Source organism: Plecotus auritus (assembly GCF_963455305.1).
Source record: "Plecotus auritus genome assembly, chromosome: 8".
Classification (NCBI taxonomy): domain Eukaryota; kingdom Metazoa; phylum Chordata; class Mammalia; order Chiroptera; family Vespertilionidae; genus Plecotus; species Plecotus auritus.
The window spans coordinates 11,099,897-11,121,085 of NC_137782.1; the positions used below are offsets into that span (position 1 = coordinate 11,099,897).

A 21,189-nucleotide genomic window follows, 5' to 3' on the forward strand; every position below is an offset into this window, starting at 1 on the left:
TGGCTTAATGGAGTGTAACTTCAATACCAGCTTGGAGTTAAAAATGATAGAAAGATCAACTTCTATCTCGTCTAAGCCCCTATAATCTAGGTCCCATGCAATCAAACCTATATCCTCACTAATGTTCCCCAATGTCCATCTTCTTCCTAACATCCACCTTCAGGCATTTCTACTGCGATCCAAATCATTTTTCTCCTTGTTCTTGGTGAAAGGAGTTGTTGTTCACTTCCTACCAATAATTAGTACCAAATGGAAACTATCTTACATTGAAGTAACTTTTTGTCAAACCCTAGGATTGAGCATCCATAAGTCTCTCAACTTTTAAGAACTGAGTTGCCACACCACTAAGAATTTTGTAGATTTTTATTACTTTAATATTAAAAATTTTAGTCTTGAAATTGGTTAATCTTAATATAAAAACTAACCATATATTTGTTTTTATACATTACATACACTTGAAAAATAAATAATGTTCTGCGTAGCATTAAAAAAAAGCATCATCATATACAAATAAGTCTTCAAGCCAAATATATAAATATAGGACCCACCGAGGATTCGATTGCTAAGGATTCCATCACTAAAAACAGGTCAGAGGTGACCAGGAGGCATAGTCAGTAATACAAGCTCCACTTTGGCTAGAAAGCAATGACAGAAACAACAGAAGAAGCACACAGTTGGATGGAGACAACACCTTGACTTAAGATTTGACTGATTACATCTTTGAAGTTTGGCATTGAACAAAGATACAACTTTGGCACAAGACATGTTAAAACAGTGTCCTTAAAAAACCTAAGTACAAAAAAAAATCACTCTTTCCCCTCCCACCTGATATCATATCTCCTTCCAAATAAATCTCATCCATAAAAAGCCCCACCCCTTGGCACAGATTTGTTTTCCTGGTTACAGATTAATAAAAGGGCTTGGGTTTTATGAATGGCTCGGAGAAATATTCCTTGTTAGTCACATCTGGGGCAGCTTGGAGAGAAATGGCTATAAACGTCTTAATGAAGTTGCAGAGATCAACATACCATGGACTTTGCCTCTAAGAAATCTGGGTCCTTACCTGGGCCCCATCACCAACATGGTATATAATTCTAGACACGTGGCTGAACCTCAGAGCTTCATTTTATATAGAGTTAATAATGGCTTCCCTGTTCACCTCCTGTTGTTAATCTCTAATTAGGTGACCCACAAGAAAATCTTTTGGAAAGTAAAAATGGGTTCCTTGGCTATCATGTATATTAATTCAAATGAAGAATTAGAGGCTTTTCCAAGAAGCTCAACAGAAAAGGGGCTGGTATTAGAGCAAGGTGTTTCTAAGGAAGAAAAACAGTGTGTTAAATCTTAGCACCAGCTGTTTCACAGGTGATGGCTCTGGATAAACAGATATGTATAACATATGTAATGCCTTCTACCTTCCTCAACAAAAGAGATTTTGCTCCAAAGCAATCATCTCTGGTAGTTGGCCACCATTCCAATCCCCAGCACATATGGTGCCCTGCTTGCTACTCTGCTAGTGATCAAACATATCACTCTTAGGGGGAATGCACATGTTAACTAAGAAGAAATAGGTAGAAACCACTGAAAACCCCAGGGTCCCCAATTCTTCCATCCTCTAGCCCATCCCCAAAGCCCCTTGTGCCTTCATCATATGTATGTTCGTGGACCATTTAAACTTTAAGGGAGTCTACAAATCCCAACCCTATTAAGGTTAAGTGCTTAATAAACATTTATCCAATAAATAAATTAAAAAAGAGCAATAGAAAAATAAGAAAGCCAATGATGTGTGCTTTAGAGAGTGAGTTAAGAAACAGGACAGAATGTCGAAAAAGTAACTGACATTGATCGATGCAGCTCGTTGAACCCCAACATCGAGGGCCTCAGCATCACCCCAGATCGACCGTCTCAAGGTGAACATGACACAGGTCTGCCATCCTGACAGGTCAGCTCCCAGCGGGAAGGCCTGTCACTACGACGCATGTCGGGCCACGCACTGACAGCCAAGTGTTCCTTCAGGCAAAGCACAGGCCCATGTAGTCACTTAGCAGCCAGCCCAGTGTGTGCACAAGAGGCCCAGGCATTTGGCCGTTTGCACACAGATCTGGCCTTAGAGCTGTTCTAGGGCAGCAGCAGGAAGAGCAGCACATAGTCCCCTCTGGCGAGAAGTCCCAGTTGTCACGGGAGGCAAGGTCCTGGACCAGCAAGCAGGCTCTTCCCTGCGCTCCAGGGTCAAGGCCGAGAGGGATCCTTCCATCAGGTGGGTCCTCAGCAGTAACTTTCCTCCATGTGCTTGGTAGGCGGGGCGCGGGGGCAGGGGCCTGCTGGCACCCTCAGGGAAGCTCCACAGTTTGCCTGAAAGGAACCAGATGCGAGCGTGAGCCTAGACCGAGTCGCTTACCTAGATGGCAGTTTCAGAATCCCACAGTCCTGTGATCACTGAGCTGTGGTCACACTGATGCTCTGTAACAGGAGACAAAGCAGCTGGCCTGCAGCCTGGCCCTCAGGATGGCAGACAGCTCATCACAGGGGATCTGACATGGGGGCAGCTGCTTGATCACTGATAGCCAGATCAAGGTGAGGTGGTTTATCTGAGCAAGAAAAGGGCTAGGCTTGAGTAAACCAATCTGCCTCAGTCCTTGCTCCACTGTCACCAGCTGGGGGACCTGGAAAGAGTTGACCCTGAACTCCCTGAGCCTCGGGTTCCCCACCTGAGCACAGAGTTAACAACACCAACGTCCTGGAGTTGATGATAAAAATGAATGAAGGCACTGAACACGAGGTGGGCACATGTATGTGCTCAGCATATGGCAGTAAAATTATTATCTAGGACCTTGGTTGGGGCAAGAGGTAGAGGTTGGTGGTAGGGCTGGCCTCCCTCCCCTTCAGCAAGCGTTTAGACTCAGAGGACACGTGACAAATTCCCCTTGTGGATATGCCCACCGCCTCACACCTTGAGATATCAACTTTCTTCCATTCTGAAATAAAGGGACTCCGCATGGGGCAATGGGACACTGACGCAAGGTGACCCTTTTGTCTGATTCAGACCGACACAGACGAGCATTCCTGCTTCTCAAAAGGGGGAGAAGCGCCCACTAATATCCACTCACACCAACCTGGGCTCCCAAAAACCTAAAAGAGGGGATTATACTTTGTGGTTCTCCTTTACTTCTTTCCCAACTTCCTACTCCAACCTGGTGCCCAGCCCCATGTCCACACGGGCTGGGTGAGCAGTCAGCATGTGCTGCATGAACATAGGAGAAAGTCCCGGTTACCTGGTTCCATCTTTTATTCTTCGGCTATCCAGACACTTGTGAAACCAGAGCTCTTGGCCAGGGGATATGCTGGTGTTCTCAGGGTCTTCCGCACAAAAAGCAAATCTAGGAGGAAAAAGAAACCACCCAGGTCACCAAAACTCTACAGGGGAAGGCACGTGGCTGTGCATTAGCCAGACAGTGCTTTCTGGATCCAAGGTGGGCGGAGCAAAGAGGAAAGAGAAATTTTCATCACGCCGCACCCTGACTCCAGGGCCTTCAGAACACCCTACTGCAACTACAAGCAGGCCAAACGGGGTCTCACTGTGAGGTGCCTCATGATTCGGCTCACACAGCCTTCAATCACACCTCTTCCACATTCTTCTCTCTGTTCCAAAGACTGCCTGCCTCTCGGAAGCCTCCCTGACTGCCCGAGACCCTGATCTCCCAATTTCATAGGAAAGCACGTCCTTATAGAAATGTTAGCTTTTGTTATTGTCGTTACGTCTAATGGCATGGTGTGAATAACGAATGTTTCCTCTTATTTAACACATTATGCACTGCCTTGCATTGCTTGTGGATTCCTATATCTATGGTGGACTGTAATCTCCTCGAATAATGGAACTCAAGGTGCCTCCAGTACAGACCTCTTAAATATCCACCAAGGAGCATGGCTGGACTCAGCTGTGAGTTAAAACAAAGATTCAGGAAGTAGACAGCAAGATCACAGGTAGAATCAGGGGTCTAATAACCATTTCAACTATAACAGCCAAATCACGTGGCCTGTCCCCACCCCCATCTCAGAAGTGTGTGATTAGCATGACCCCATGACCAATAGATGGGAGGGACCACCTGACCCTGATGCTCACCTGCAGGACAAAAGCCATAATCAGAACAGCTTTAAGAACCTTTACCAGGAAACCCAAACAGCACATAAATCTGTAAAAAGGTGACTTGCCTTATCACAATCAGAAAAAAATTTAAAACAAGAGTAGGGGACCAATTCATACCCAACAGGGTAGCAAGAATGTCCCACCAAATATAGGTGAGGAGGAGGGGAAAGGGGAACGCTTATTCTGTGGCTAAGATTGAAAATTGGTCCACCCACTTGGGACAGGAAATTAATAATATCTAGTCAAGTGAAGAAGGCATGTACTATAACTTTGAAATTCCACTTTTTTAGTATTCATACCCCAAAGAAGCCCTCACACATGTGCACCTCCGCTCCTCTAACGGCCAACCTGTGCCAGCAGCGATGAGTGCACACAGGGCATATGAAGACTGTGATGGAGAAAATGCCAAATGAGGCAGAAAGGGGGCAGACGCTGTTTCCAACCACTGTTAGGCTGACCATGACCTCCCAAAGGTCTGCTGAAGGATTCGACCAAGGTCGCCCCCAACACTCTCTTGACAAAGGTCCAGACTTCCCTGGCTTCTACTTAGAAAGAAGCTGCTCAGAGGGCCAAGGCACAGGTGAAGGCAGTGACAGATGAAGGTCTGGATTTTTCATTCTAGTCTGGGGGTTAACAGGCGCGTGGAAGCTGCCAGCTGGCATAGCATACAGGATTCTCTTCTACTTGATGCCAGGACTCTGCCCCGTGTCCTTGACTCACAGCCTCGGATGGAGAGGTCTGATGCTCTGAAAATAGGGTGCTCGGGAAACCTCATCCTGGGGGCTTCCTGAACTTGATACTCTGGTTTGTTCCACATAGGAGCAAGCAAAGACTGTGGTTGCATGGACCTCAGAGCACACAGTTAGCAAGCAGCACTCCTGAAAAGCCCTGTCCGGGGGCAGCGCTGCTTCCTCTGGGCCAACACAGGGCTTGGCAAATAGAACAAGAGCTGGTTACCAGGCCCCACTTGTGCACCCCTCTTAGCCAAGGGCCTGTGATCAGGGCCCAAACGTTGACAGAGGACTTGATCTGGACTTCACTTTTCCTTGCAAAGGTGATTGAGGTTTTGGCCCCGTGTTCTGGATATGAAAGGACTGAAGGTGCTTGCTTAGCAAAGGAAAGGACACAGCCGAGGCACACGCCTTGTGCTCACCACTGACACGGGGCCAAAAAGGGTCATGAGGCACTTACTTCCGCTGGGTTTCTCCAGACTTGACCCGGATGCGCCTGATATTCACTTCCTGCTCAGCCTTCTGGGATTGAGACAGGAGGCTGCGAAAGTCGGTCCACAGGCTGTACCAGGACTGAGGTACCTGTTTCCAGGTGAGTCTAATCTTCAAGAGGTCTCCCAAGTCCTCCTCTGTGTAGACCAGGAAGGTGTTGGTGGCATTCAGCCCGATCTGCTCCACTCTACAAGGGGGGAGAAAAGCTGGTCTCACTCCCCAGCCTCTTGGAAAACTGCCACACCTGTGGGGTGATGCCCTGGCAGCACCTGCCCCCCACGGACAGGAGAGAAGCAAGGAGAGGGCTCTCCCCCAGGTCCTCCACCTTCACTGGCATCACTAAGGTGGAAGCCCACTGTCTCCATGCTGACATAAGGATAACTTTGCCTACTGCACCCCAGATTTTTATCAAACATTCCTGAGTGCCTGCCCATTTACACTACTTCCTAGGGGCACAGGTCCAAGAAAGAACAGAAATGAGAAAGCAGAGAGAAGTCACATCCCCACTCAACAGTATCCTCTTCCTCTCTGCCCACAGGCATCTGACTCCTGGGAAACTCCTAGCCCCCTCCAGCCATTCCTCCCATTAGACATTTGGGGAACCTGCCTTACCCCATTTGTGTGTGTGACTGTGTGCATACAAACCTGGTCTCCCAACTAGACCCTGAGCCCTGATAGCCACTACTTGGATGACGCCTTGTACCTCAGGAGTGCTCAACAAATATACACAGACTGCTGTGTGCCCCTCCCGCAGATAATTAGAAATGGTCCAAATTTCCTAATGCCTCCGATGCCAGGCGTTGTCTGAAATTAAACAGCACTTTCTGCCCCGCTGACCCAGCAGCTTCTCATGCTGCTGATGTACTCCGGGAGCTTCTCTCCCAGAAACGTTGTGTGTCAAGGGCTTGGTGGTGGAGAGCAGACGGAGAGACAGAGGACTGCAGAGGCCTCTGGAACCACCCAGCCCTCAGACCACACCCCTCTCCGTGGTTCACACACTCCTGCACTCTCTCATTCTCCTACCAACGTGTCCTCACCCCAGCAGAGGGAACTTGGGACTTACACTTCCAACGGCAGCATCTGCGAGTCTGCACCGGTGCCATAAAGGGTGACATAAAAGATGGGCTCGATTTCTGTCGTGTTCTTGTAGCTGAAGAAATGGATTTTCATCTGGTAATGATAAACTGCAGAGACAGCAGAACAAAGAGAGGTGTGGGCCTGGATTGTCATCCCAGGGCAACTGTCCCAAACTGAGTCATCTGTCACTGGGTTTTTAGGGACTGTCATCCTTTGGGTCCAGCCCAGCCTCCAGCTTCTCTCTGGTCTCATTCTGTCCAATGGCGTAAGAGGGACAGAAGAAGAAGCTCTAAACTGGGGGTGCAGGAGACCTTCGGGGGATTCTGGCCCAGCTACTTTCCTATTGCATAACCTTGAATTTAGGACCAAGGCTCTTTGAGCCTCAATTTCCTCATATGTAAGTAACGCCCACGATTCCCACAAAACTTTATGGTTTTATAACATGTTATAAAACGGCAAGATATCCTTTTGATCCCTATTGGTCCTACCTCAGATTTGTTGTGATAATCAAATATGAACAGCTTTGAAAAGTTAAATGAAGGAGAGATTTAAGATATTAACACCCTGATCATGGAGTGATGATTCACATCACAAAAGGAGTCCCCACCATTTGTTTTTAGATCAGCTTTCCTACGGGCACGCACAATGCAATCCGATTTGTAACGGTTTCATCTAACTGTGCGGGCCACGTCTCCCGGCTGGGATGTGCCCTGTTCCACATGGTGTTCAGAAGGAGGGTGGACAGTCCTCAGGGCACAGCGGGGACTGAGGTTACCTCGGAAAGGCATGCCCGCCCGAGTTTTTAGGTACATCTTGCTGTTCCTCTTGTGCCTCGTCCTCTTGGCGTTGTAGCCGATGCTATTACAGCGGTGCTTCCGGCAGCTGAGACAGATCCCCTTTTTGAAGCGGTGCGAGTCCGTGCACTGGAACGCAAAGCTCGCCTTGTCCTCATTCATCAGGGAGTCAACAAAGAGGTATATGGCCCGCTGGTGCTCACATTTCACGCCCTCTGCGATCGCTGAGGGGTGGGGGAGAGAGACAGAGAGCATGCATTATGAGCCACTCCTCGATGATCTGCCCACTCAGTCAGTAATCACTGTGCAAAGTAAGTACTGTGCAAAATTGGTACTCAGTCAGTAAGTACTGTGCAAAATTGGTAGTAAGTACTATGCAAAATAAGTACTGTGCAAAATTGGTAGTAAGTACTATGCAAAATAAGTACTGTGTAAAATTGGTACTCAGTAAGTACTGTGCAAAATTGGTCGTAAGTACTGTGCAAAATAAGTACTGTGCAAAATTGGTACTCAGTCAGTAAGTACTGTGCAAAGTAAGTACTGTGCAAAATTGGTACTCAGTCAGCAAGTACTGTGCAAAATTGGTACTCAGTAAGTCCTGTGCAAAATCTTCAACAAACATGTATTCCTTTTGTTATAAAAAGAAATTAATCAATAATAACTGGACCTTCTCAAAGCATGAGAAGGCAGAACAGAGGCTACAGGAGCCTGTTCACAGGCTTGTAGGATGAGGAATGGCAGACAGTTGGAGGGCCATTGTCGGGGGAAGGAGGAATAATGAAATAAATGTTGTTAGGATCTCTAGCAGCCTTGTCTGACTTAGGAGAGGATGAGGTAACTGAGTCAAACTTCCCCAGGAAGCACAAAATAAGGAACTCACTTCCATATGCAATTGACCCCAAAACATCGTTGAGTCCACAGCCCGGCTGGAAGTCACCCCCGTTGGGGTAGATGTCAATGTGGCCCACGGGCATCTGAATCCCGATGCTCAAGCCGAAGGAACGCGTGTAGGTGTGGAGGACATCCACAAAGTCTGCGTCGTCAGGGGACAGCCTGCTGTGGATGTCCGCCCCTTCAAACATGGGCCCGGCAGGATCCAGACCTACAGCAGAAGGGGGAGCCGAGACGGACTGTGTCAGGTGCACCCAGTCAAGCCCGAGGATGCAGAATGAAGCTGTCCTCAGAGCCCAGCCAATGAGCCTGCAGCCCAGGAACTTGGCTTTCTTCTGCCACCTTCACCTGCCCTGACACCTCAGCTGATTCCGTAGACTGCCCACAAGCCTCACCCTGGCACACACCAGGGCTGTCAGAAGTAGAGCTATTCTAGAAAGAACCTGGGCTGCTGAAGCTAAGCAGTTCATCCCATTTATTCTGCCACTGAGAGCCTCAGAGGAGCAGGCTTTTTACAAAATAACTGAGCTACCTCCATTTCTGGAGGGAATACTCAGTCTCCCCAAACTGAGCTATTTATATTTGGACTGAATTGGTCCTCTTTCCTTTAGTGATGAACCAGGCCCAGGGGTGGAATGGCGAGGGTGGGTGGGAACACCAGATACACTGAGAACCTATACCCCACGCCTCCAGAATTCTTCTGTTTTGCAGCTGCTAAGAGAAAACGCCCCTGCCTGCAAACTCTCCGGATTGGACAGGCGAGCGGCACATGGACAGCGCTGGCTCTCACATTTGAAGATCGCAGATATCGCTGGGGAGCTCATTACTAATTCAGAGTCCACTCTGCAGCTACAAAACACTCTGGACGGGCAGACCAGCCACCGGTTGCTGCGTGTATGTGTGGGTTGGGGGAGAGGGCAGGGAAGGGAACTGGGCAGGCATGGCAACCGTAGGAGACTTTCACCATATTTTAATGTGGGGACCACATGGATGCAAAACCATCCAAAAAAAGAATTTGCAAACTATAAATTGCAGATTCCTTACCCCCGAGAGATTTTAATTAGTAGGTCTGGTGTGGGGCCCAAATATATATATATTTATTCTCCAGGTGATCCTAAAAGTAGGTAGTCTGTGGACCAGATTTTGAAAAACTTGGCCATGCTTCAGTATCATCTATAAAATGGAACCCGAATGTCTTAATTTATACAATTCGTGTGAGATAATGTAAGATTAAGTGCTTGTCAGTGTAAATACTAGCTACTATTACGAAACCCAAGGAATTATGGGTGCCAAATTCATCCCACCCCAGAAGGCTCTTCAGACACAGAGAGAAAAAGTTAAGAAAAGAGTATTTACAGCCGAGGAAGGGGGTCTGTTTAGTCTGGAACAGTGGTTCTCAACTGGGAGGGATTTTGCTTCCAAGGGGACATTTGGCAACGTGTGGAGACATTTTGGGTCGTCAAAACTGGGGGAGAGGGAGAGAAGCTACTAAGCATCTTTCGGCTAGAGGCCAGGGGAGCTGATAAACATCCAACAATGCTCAGGGCAGCTCCACAACAAAGCATTTGAATGGAGCGGAGGTTAAGAAAACCTGATCGAGAAAGCAAGGCAGGGCGGAGACATGACCAAAAACAGTCATGAAAAGGAAGTGATGCTACCTCCTGACAAGAACTGTTCAGCCCTAGCTGGTTTGGCTCAGTGGAGAGAGCATCAGCCTGTGGACCGAAGGGTCCTGGGTTTGATTCCGGTCCAGGGCACGTACTGCAGTTGCAGGCTCCTCCCCAGCCTGGGCCCTGGTCAGGAGGCAACCAATCGATGTGTTTCTCTCACATCAATATTTCTCTGTCTTTCCCTCTCTCTTCCACTCTCCCTAAAAATCAACGGGAAAAGGAGCACATTGTGAGGTTTGAGAGAGTAACTTTAGGAAAAACAAAAGGCAAAGCTATTGTCCAGAGTGGACAGTAAACCTGTGGAACTCATTACTCATGAGGACTGGTGGAGGTTGAAACTAAATAGTTTCCGAAAGTTTAGAGAAACACACGTAAGGCAGAGGCAGAAAGGGAGGCCAGGCTGCTTGTGGGCTCACCCCAGCCCAGGACCCAAAAGAAAGATGACACAAAAGCAGTGTCCTCCCAAAACAGCCCACAATGCCTTGTTTTAAAGGCTGCAAGAACCACCGTTCTGACACTAGCAGCCTCTTCCCTGCCTGCTGCCATGTCTCCTGGAGGGAAGAAAAAAAAAGGAAAAAAGGAACATTCTGCTTTGCAACTAATACAAGAGAGGGGCTCTTTGCTTGGTGTGAACAAAAGTCTCCACCAGACGGTCAGTGCCATGGAAACGGAGCTGCACGGGAGGAATGCAGGCGGCTGAGGGCTTCTCGACAGGCCTGCTGGCGGCCAGGCTGAGCCTTCACTACCCAGACTGCCCGGCCTGACACTGGGCCAGGGCTCACACTCTGGGGAAAGTTGCACAATTTACTTTTTAAACTAGGAATGGGACGGAGAACTTATCCCCTCCGAAGAGAGCAGATGGAGAACCACCCCTTCTTCCACTCAGCCTGACTCCTCCAAAAGTGCTCTGTCCACACACACTCACGTGCATGCGCACACACACACACACACACACACACACACACTCATTAGAGTGTAAGATATTGGACCCATTATTTAAGCACTGAGTCATCGTAAAATGGAGCCAAAAGGATCCCCTTTGCCAGGTGCTATGTGGCTTACATGTGGCACAAAGCACCTGCCACACATTAGGTAGCATCTAGGCCAGAGCCTACAGCGTGGTCACTTAATTCATATTTCTTGAATGAATGAATGAACGAATCTATTTGCTTATTTATTTATAACTAACTAGACAAGTGTTCAATTAGAAATATATGATCTATTATATCACAGAATTCCCCCAGAAGCCTACAGAATTCCCTCAGAAGCCTAAGAGGGTAAAACCCGAGCAAACCCCAATGCACAGCGCTCTGATCCAAGCAAGACTGGGATTCCCGTCTCCCCCTGCAGGCCCCAGGCCTCTGCACGGCGGCGGCAGCAGCGGCGGCCTCAGGACCCCACTCCAGCTACAGTCTCTGGTCCTCTTACCAGTCGGGGCCACCTGCTTCCCAGGCCCATGAGAAAGAAGTCTGAGGGGAGAGGAGAGTGCACAGCCTCCCCCATCAGGCATGCACAACAGCGTATGTCAGGTCAGCCAAATACCCTCCGAGGGGCTGCTTGGCAACTGGACCGAGGCCACTCCTTCCTGTTGTGCTCACCCAAGGCCCCTGTTCCACAGAGAAAGGCCGGGAAGAAGGGGCCGAGCTCAGGACGTGCGGCCTGCCCCAGGCCGACAGCACAGAGGACTGATTAGCATTCTGCCCCAAGCCCACATCCAGCAGCTGCCACCCAGACAGGGGAAAACCGGACGCTCCTCATGGCCCCTCTCCTTTAGGATTTAGAGATCAGGAAAGGGAGGCTTTGCAGCTTGTCCTTGTTGCCAACAACTCTCTGGTCGGGGCCCAGTGTGTGCTGGCCCTGCTCTGGACATCACACTTTGCACGGAGACTAAAAGGAGGTGCTCAGGCGCTAGGACCCAGAGGGGCTCAGGGTCAAACAGCTTTGCACTCAGTGGGTGAATGAGCAGTCATGTGTGGCCACACAATCACTGCCCACCTAGACGGCTCAGGGCCCGTGGCCATGGCAATAAAAAGTAAAGTTCTCAAAGTATGCTGAACCAGATAATTGGATCTAAAGGAGTGTGAGCGTGTGTGTGTGTGTGTGTGCGTGTGCACGCATGCAAGAACATGCAACTAAACCCAGACAATGATATAAAGAGGGCCACTAAAACCTCACAAATACATTTTTTTGAAAATCTACCCAGCAGCTTATTGCTGAAACCTGAAACTCTACCTTTACTAAATCTTTCTTTAGCTAAGAACACTCTTCTACCTGAGTCCTGTTTCAAAATGAAATTGATCCACTCTTTCCTTCTGTGGTAGGGGTGAGGGGGAAGCTGGAAGTGAAGACAAATGAAAGAATGTTGGAAGGAGGTTAAAAGTTCAGGGCAACAAATTTGCCATTCATTTTAGCCTAGAGCAAGCCCTATGTCTGTATTAGAGAGGCCCCAACATGGTAAAGAGAATCTTTCCCACTTTTCAGAGTCATTACAGGATTTAACCCAAGCGCCCACATCAAAATCTCACTAACATGGAAAGCTCAATTTTCTATTGACAATCTGGGTGCCGATATCAGCAAGGTATCCTTAAAGACAAAGTTTTAATCATCCGTTCTAAACAGGTCATTATCACTAATAAATATGCCAGCCAAAAACTCTGGCAAGAGGCTGTTGGTAGGTGAACTAGAAATCAGAGGCAGAATCCAAACTAGAATCCACCCCCTCACTCTTTCCCTTGAGGTCCTAGAGTATCACAGGCAGGGATGGAAGTGAGCCCCAGAAGCTTGGAGGCCAGGGCTCCACCCCACTTCTGCCCTTTAGTTATTAGCTGTTTGCCCCTGGGTGTTTCCCCACCTGTTGGGTCAGACCAGTGGTTTTCACACTGGGGCTTTGGGACCCAGGATTCGTCTGGGGGAGGGGAAGGCCCAGACAGCAAAACTAACACTACCCACCATACACCCAGCCTCAACTAGAACATCCCTTCTGTGTTTCATATGTTGGGGTGCTGTACAAGTTCAATTTGAAGAAAAATGGGTTCCATGACTAATTAGAACATTAGAAAAGCTCTAGAGTAGATGTTCTCTGGGTTTCTTCCGAAGCTAACCTCTGTGGCTTACTCATGCTGCCTCAGGGAGGGGCACTCTGGTTCAGAGAAGCCAGCTTGTCAGAGGAGTTGCAGGAGCTGGAGACCAGCTGTTTGTGGAGGAGGCAGAGCTTACCCGTGATCCTGCCCACCGTGCCTGTCACGAAGTTGCCAGCGTACCCGGCCACATGAGCTCCGAGGCTGTAGCCGATCAAATGAACATTCCCGAGAGAAAAGCCGTCCTTCTCCTGCAGGAAGGCACAACAGTGTGTGAGTGGAGAGTGGAGTCCTGAGCCCACAGAGTCACCGACATGTCAACGGTTGAATCGTGACAAGGAGGAGACCCGGGAGTCGGGACAGAGACGTCCAGGGGCTGGCTTGGCTGGCAGTGCAACACAGCTGGAACCCAGCCAGGCTAGAGGAGGTCAAAAGGACTTAAGAGACGCTTTAAATGCCAAATGCTGAGGGCAGGTCGTGACTAGAAGCTGTATACCTGACCCTTCCCCTACATGTTTTTCATTCTTTCTGGCAGCATCTAAGGGAGGAGGGTGGCCGTGTGGAGGTCAAAGCCACCAAACTCCCTGGAGACTAAGGGTCAGCCACAACCCACAGCTGCATACTCCTTGCCCACCCTCTTCGGCCCCAGGAGCTGGGTCCTCACCACAAGCCCGCCTGGGACACCAGAGCTGGGACATTGCGCCCTGGCCGGGCACTCGCTGGTGGGGGAAGAGGAGATGGGGATTTGATCCCAAAGCTCAGGAACCAAGCTCTACAAAACGTCCTAGGCAGAAGATGGAGGGACTGTTCGGGAACCCAGAATTTTAAGATCTTTAGATCTGTGTTCCACACTTAAAATTTTCAGCAAGGCAGTAGTTGCAAGCAACGCTCTCCCCACTCGCGGGAAAGGCACCTTCAGAGGCAAGAGCAGACTTCGGTAGATTTGTAAGATTACCAGCCAGTCCTGCCTCCTGGCCATTCCCAGCCAACCTGAGGGCATCCATTTCTGAGATCAGAAAGTAATGACCCATTAGGCAAACTTTTGTCCAGCAGATATAAAAGAACATGGGAAATCCAGAGAGATCTCAATAATCAAAAGGCTCTCTACAAGTCCCAGCTTTCGAGTATTTCAAGCCATACTTTATTCAGTAACAATGTGATTCCCAAAGATTTTGATCAGACGTCTGAAAGTCGCTGTAACACTGTCTAACCTGTATTTCTTAAGGGAGTTCAAGGTGCCGCTCATGAAAGATGACCCCCCTCCCGTCCCCAGTTACCTGAAGCCAGTCGAGCATCCTTGCGATGCTGTGTCCCACCGTCTTCGTGTTATTGACCGCATCTGTGTAAAGCTGGTGAGCCAGGGGGAGCCAGTCAACCACCACGACATTGGCTTCCCTCTCTCTCGTCCGCAGGGCTGACACGAGTTTGTACAGCCATTCCCCAAGTATGCCGGTCATCTGCGGAGGAAACAGGAAACTTCTTAAATCTCCTCTGGGTTTCGGAAATCCTAATGAACATAGCATTCAGTTCCATGATCCTCTCCCCAGCTGATTCCAGAACTTTCCCATCGACTGCTCAGGGACCAAGCATTTGCACATGAGCAGAGCATACCACCAGCAGGATTTCTACCTGAGGGTTTGTCTTCATTGCTCTTTACATTCCCAGTTTTTCCCACCAAAACTTTCATAGTGTTCTGCCCCGCTGTCCTACAAGGCCACAATGAGCTATGTATTGGTGGCAACACTGGCCTGAAGTTAGCCTAAGTTCCTATCACAGTCGGGCAGGTGGCCTGCTCCATCCTTCAAATGCTGCTTGGAAGGGTTGCCTTGGAGAATTAGCTTCTCTCTTGAAGATGCAGGGAGATGGTGTCTCCCAGGCAAACTCAGAGTTAACAAATGACCCTGTCCCACAATCCATCCTTCTTGACCCCAGAGAAGGAAAGAACACTCCCAGGAATCCCAAATTAGAACTCAGAGCACATTTTCCCACAGACACAAAGTATACATGGTGACAAGGTCCAGTTGTAAACCTATCCACAAGCACATTATTAGATAAAAAGATTTTCTGTGCCTGGCCTGGGAACCCAAACGCCATTTACAATCTTGCCTCTATGGGAAACTGCTATTCCAAGTTCCAAACAGATCACAAAAGAACTTTCTGGAATGCAACCCATTTGTAAGTTGCAGGCAGTTTGTATGTGCACTTTGACAGGGGGCCTTAAAAAGATTCAAATGCGATGATTCTAAGCATGGTCTCTGGGATGAAGACAGATGGACAGGTCTTGAAACAGCTCTTCAATCACATTAGGTAGGTAGGCACCTGCTCCCCAACCCCCCAAGGCCTGACCCCAACAGTTGGTGATAGACCTAAAGACCCAGAAAGCAGCTAATGGATATGAATTTCTCATTAAGAGGAGGAATGTCGCCCTGGCTGGTTTGGCTCAGTGGATAGAATGTCGGCCTGTGGACTGAAAGGTCTTGGGTTCAATTCTGGTCAAGGGCACATGCACGGGTCACGGGCTCTATCCCCAGTAGGGGGCATGCAGGAGGCAGCCAACCAATGATTCTCTCTCATCACTGATGTTTCTATCTCTGTCTCCCTCTCCCTTTCTCTCTGAAGTCAATAAAAATATATTAAAAAAAGAAGAAGAAGAGGAATGTCCCCTCCCCATTAGCCCAGGCAGAAACCTGCTCACTTAATAATGCCATTTTCCTACCGACTGTCATTATATGAATGAGTAAATCCCTCGGTGGTCAAAAGCTTCTGGAGCTGAGTGTTAAATCCCTTTTTTGTTGAAGTTCGTCATGGACCTTTCAGTGTGAATTGCTCAGCTAGGGCACATTGAGAGCCCCAGTGCCTTTAAAAAGCCATTTCCATGCAAACAGGAGGGCACTGTGCCAAAGGCAGCCAGCACACCAGGCCAGCTGGCTCCTCGCAGATTCTCTGAGCTCGTCAGGTTGCTTCAGCTCAGCTCCGTTCTTAGGGAGGGATGGCCCCTGTGAGGCAGTGGTTGACCAATGTAATTAAGCGTAATTAGAGGGATCCTTAGGAGCCGGTGGAGCTGGGCGGCTGCCCTCAGGAGAGCCACTTTCTGAAAGCCGCTGTGTGCCAGCATTAAACACCACCCTGCTGGAGTCCAGATTGCCCCCTCAGCGAAGAGCCCATTACATTCTTCACAGCTGTCTGAAATACAAGCAGCCCACAAGAAAAGAGCGGGGGGGGGGGGGGGGGGGGAGTGGAATCTGGAAGCACCAGTATTCTTTTTAATTGACCAAAACAAAAGAAACCAAATCCTGTGGAAAGCTGCAGCGCTCCCGCCCCTGGGCTCACCGCCCATCCGTGAATGATGAAAAAGGTTTTGGCTGTCATGTTGAAGCCACAGTCTTCCAGGGGCTGGTTGTGGCCGAGGGGGAGGTAACATCCTTCGTGCTCTGGGTCCTCGGAGATGCGGAGGTTAAACCTCACGGAGGGTTTGGCAGCGATCTGCACATCCTTGAGTTCGTGGAGCTCATCTGGGGAGAAAGAACAGAGCCTGGGTGCATCGAGGGGGCTTGAGTAATGAGAGATCCAGGGAGTAGCTCTAACACCACCTGGGGTCAATTACTTAATCCCTCCTGGTCTAAGTGTTCACATCTGCTGAGTGTTTCCTCCTCAACTCCCAGAAAAATTGCCAAGATATTGTAGAAGGGACAATCTAGTCTATATTTCAGAGTATTTACTTAGTCACTGTTATTAATTACTGTGGCTCTGAAATAAACAGGTCTCTCTTGCTTGTCTTCCTTCTTCCCTATCAAATGAGTTCTCCTTCCTTCCCCCCAAGGAACTGCTTTTAGATTATGGGTCCTCAATTCTTTTCCTGAAATGCTTGGGGCCAGTGGAGCTGCAGAATTCAGAAATGTTCAGATTTAAGAAATGCATTACGGTACATACACCATGTCTTATATAACGCCTCCAGCAGGGCCTGGCCATTCCCCTTTCATCAAGCACACTAATATTTCTGCAGGGAAATGACGTGACTACTCATACGTGAGGACAAAAAGAAAGTTACAAAATAGCCTCTGGTCAGTTCAGCTCAGTGTTGCTGCCAAATGAGTTCAAGTCAGGTAAGGCCAGGTCTTGCAGCCAAACAAGTTACCAAACCAATTTTCTCGTTGTGAGAGATTTTGGAGTTTGAAGTTGGAGGTAAGAAGCTGTCGGACCTGTTATACAATGGGCTTCTCCTAGTGTTCCCAACTGGATTCTGGCACTTACTCCAAAAACCTCATGCATCCTCGATGCCCTTTGCCAAGCCAGGCATGTGCCCGGCATTCTTTTAGTTTGTTAAATAAATGGCTGAAGCCATGGAGAAACTCATAAGAGCAGAAAAACCGCTTTCTCCAGTTCCACTGCTCACACACAGTGCCATGAAGGCGATGACCCTGCTCCCAGAACACAGCTGATGTCACTGATGGCCCTGATGGCCTTCACACACTGGGTGCTGGCATCACCACACGATTTCAGCCATCCAGGAAATAATCCCTTGATATCAGGCTAAGAAATTAGAAAATCAAGCTCTCTTGTCACTCAGAAATCAGGGGGAAAGATACCAGAGGACCATCCCAGGAGCTTCATTTATCCCAGAGTTAGGAAGCAAATGGAATCATGGACAGAAGGACCAGAATGGGGGACAGGGGGTGGTGAATGGGGCGGGGCAGGGGGCGGAGAATGCATCAGATGTAAAAAGGATAGGGTTCCAGAAAATGCAACTCAATACACATGAGCAGAGCTTTGTAATTAACGAACAAAGCCCCAACCGGCAGAAATTTGAGTCATGCACATAACTGGTTTGACACCTCCCCAATTTCCACCCAGATAACCTCTCACACCAAGACCAGATGGGGAATTCTAGGAAAAAGGGCAAAGGAGTCTACTGGCTTCCTGGAACAGATTGGTGGATAAACCCCCATCGCAACGTAAAGGTGGGTAAATCCCCACAGCTCGCCTCTGCAGCTGCTTCTCTGACCGCGGACTTCTCCAGCTTTCGCCTGGGTCACTTCAACCTCTGGGACTTCATGGCTGTTCTCCATCCAAATGTCCTTGTGGCTCATTCTCTCACCTCCTTCCATTCCTTGCTCTCAACTCCCAAAGCGGGAAGCCTGACCACAGGTGAAAACGGTACCACCTTCTCCCCCCAGCACTCCATGCCTTCCATAACACGGAGCGCCATTTGTATATTTTAACACATTGCGGACGGATCTCGAGAATTTGCCAGCTTTGTCTAGTTGCACTTCATATTACAGTGTTTTACAACGTATCATACTTTAAAAAGATATTCGCTTGTAAGAACATGTAATAAATAACTTCAAAATGCAATGGGTATTTAATTTTAAAGCGTGCCTTTAACATCTATGTAAAACGTTTTTTGTACTCGTTCAGTAGAAACTCATCTGGCCGCTGGGCAAAGCGAGCAATAAAACCACTGGTCCGCAACGTGTTAATTAGATTCCTGTCTGTCTTCTCAGCACTGAAACCGAAGCTCCACCAGGGAGGGGTTTTCCCTGCTCCTAGAAGAATGCCTGGCGCTGAGCAGACATGTACTAACTACTTTTTTGGATGAATGACATGGCCCCAAATTCTCAGAATCACGGAAGTTGGAAGGAACATGAACATGCCACAGGAGAGGAGCTAGGTCACACTCTTACTTAGCACTAGAGCTGGGGATATGTTAAGGAAAGCAAGGCTTTCCCATTCATTCACTCATTCATTCATTCAAATTAACCCTCCCACCAATACATAAGCTGACATGGGCCAACGTCCTTTGACCAACCTCAGCTAATAGTAGAGGAAATAACGGGGTGCAGTTTAGGGGTTCCCCTGGCACTCCCGCTGGGTGACCCTCCCCTCATTCCTTCTGCCAGTGGGAGAGACTGCCATGCAGAACTCAGAAGGAAGAAGAAAAGCTGGCAGCCAGGAGGAGCATGAGAGGGGGTTGGAAGGAGTGTTGGGAGGAGGAAGCTGGCAATCCGGGGGAAGAAGTCACTCATCAGATGCTCCTGCCACCTCGCCTTCAAAACACCTACAGGGTTGGATTAAAAGGAGGAGGGAGCGCCTTCTAACCCTCTTGGCTAGCAAACCTCCAGGTTCAAAGATGAGAACAAGTTAAAGAGCTGCTGGCAGCCAGTTGGGCTGACTGGACAGCACCCATCCATCGAGAGCCAGAGGACAAGTGCACCCGCCAGCCATGCCCAGGTCAGAAGCGCCAAGAAACAGGTGAACCGCAAGGCTACGTAGGAGGAGCGAAGGGACAGCGCAGCATAAAGGGATTACTCAGGACCAGGAGGGATGGAAGGAGGGTCTGCAGGACGGAGGCGCCCGGCGCGGAAAAGAAGCTGGGAGGTAATAAAAAATCAGAGCACGTTACCTTGCAGCGGTCCCTCTGGACCAAGGGGTGCGGGGCCTCCCGAGGCAAAGCAACAATAGGCGCTCCAGAGGCAGAGCAGAAGAACGGGGTTTCTCATCCTTTCCCGCCACACACCCCTCCGCGAAGCAGGACTTGAACAAAACAAAACCAACAACAACAAAAAAAAAAAACACCTCTTTGCAGTTTCCAGCAGCCCGAGCCTGTAAGACCCTGAGGGGGCACCTTCTCTCCACCGGAGGATGGTGTGGCCCTAGACAGCTGGAGGCGGAGAAGGTGGAAAATGAAAACTTGGCTAAACTGAGCGGCGGGGCGTTGGCGGGAGTGTAAAGGGGCTTAAACCAGAACCAGACTTGCCCTCATCCGCGCCTGCGGCCGGGGAAGTCCGGGCTCGCCACGGTCACACAGCGAACTCCGGGCGAGGTAGGTTTTTAAAAAGTATGGGAGTCATCTGACCCATCGCCAGATGGTGATTTGCATAATTTATTCCCGGCTTAGGACTCTGATTGGTCACACCTTCTCTGACGCCGGAACTGAGACTCCCAAAGTTTGAATGAAAGAGCCACACACCCACCACGTGGACGCTCTCCGCCCGCAGCCTTGCGTTCTCCCTCACCTGCCGCCTCCTGCCACCCCTTTCTCCTAGTGCCCATGTCCGGACCCCAGATTCTTCGCTCTCCTCTGCCGCCGCAGGGGGGACATTGCCCGACACCCTGCGCCTGCTGGGGACGCGATCCCTAGGAAGGAAAGCTATCCTCTCCAAGGTGCACAGCTACCCCACGCATCGCATGGTCTCCAGGCCCCAGGCCAAGGGTCCGGCTGGGGGAGAGCCACCTGGTAACTTCTGGTACTTCTCTTCTTTCACTCCCACCCAGAGAGGGCCGCGACAGGTGCAGGCAGCGTATAGGACCAGAATCGACCATAGCTGAGGGACGGGGGGTAGCGGGGGCTCATGGCCGCGGCGTGAGGACCCCACACTTTCCGAGTCCTCGTTCTGTAGCCAGTTCTGCAAAACCCGGCGCAAGTCTCCAAAGCCATTCCCTCCTCCCCAATACCCGCGCCGCTTAGGCATGCAGGGGGAAACGAAAAGAGATCTTGTCAGCGCTTAGTGCAGAGCCTGCCACGTGGTCGGTGCTCTGGGACCTCGGGGGTGGAGGGCTGGAGGGATACTAGGCGACTCTCCCCGAAGAGAACAGAGAGCTGAGCTCGGGAGTCTCGGGCGCGTGACCGGCACCGAGTCTGAGTCTCCGCAGATGCGCGCAACCACCTGTGGAGTGCAATTATGCAGCTTCTTCCTTGCGTCCTTTTTCCTGCCTCTCCTCCCCTTTATTGTTCTGCGCCCTCGGGTCTCGGGTCCAGGCTCCCGCTGCGTCTCCGCCTGCGGGACTCCGGGGCGGACGAGTCCGCATCTGCCGCCGGGGAGCCTCGGGGTCTGGAAGGGCGACGGCCCGGACCCCTGGAGGGCGGCTGCGCCCCAACAGCCCTTGGGGACGCCGAGGCAGAGGCCGAGGTGGAACGCTCCGCCGCGCCCTTGCCAACCTGAGCTCGCCTGCGGGGCTGTGCGAGCACCCGCTCCGCGAGTAAGCCGCCTCGCGGGAGCCGGTCCCTCTCCACCAAGGGCGGATAACCGGCAACCCCGCGCCCCGCTTCCCTGGTCTGGGCCCCAACCAGGAAGATCTGCGGGTGGGGGTGGGGGACCGGTCCGGGGAAGCAGGTCCTGTTCTGACCTATTGCCTCGTTACTCTCGTTATCCAGCCGGCCAAGTGCGTTTGTCCTCCCGCGAGCTATAATCCACTTACAAGAGGTAGGCTGGCTTAATTTTTCTTAGTGTAAAACTCAATCCACTTCATGGGATGGTAAATGTCACCGCCAGATTTGTTGCTTCCGTCCTCCTTCCCTTCCCTCCCTCCCCAACC

The 21,189-nt window shown here is 50.0% G+C and overlaps 1 protein-coding gene across 1 annotated transcript; it reads right to left on the reverse strand.

Moving 5' to 3' along the window:
* Window positions 1–348: 348 nt before the first annotated feature.
* Window positions 349–19,679, reverse strand: LIPG (lipase G, endothelial type). The gene is made up of 10 exons (XM_080684822.1): window positions 19,277–19,679; window positions 16,207–16,388; window positions 14,154–14,333; window positions 13,016–13,127; window positions 8,119–8,340; window positions 7,220–7,462; window positions 6,431–6,551; window positions 5,336–5,554; window positions 3,273–3,377; window positions 349–2,352 (listed from the first exon to the last, which is right to left on the reverse strand). The coding sequence occupies exons 1-10, from the start codon at window positions 19,371–19,373 to the stop codon at window positions 2,331–2,333; spliced, it is 1,503 nt and encodes a 500-aa protein (XP_080540948.1). The 5' UTR covers window positions 19,374–19,679; the 3' UTR covers window positions 349–2,330.
* Window positions 19,680–21,189: the final 1,510 nt, after the last annotated feature.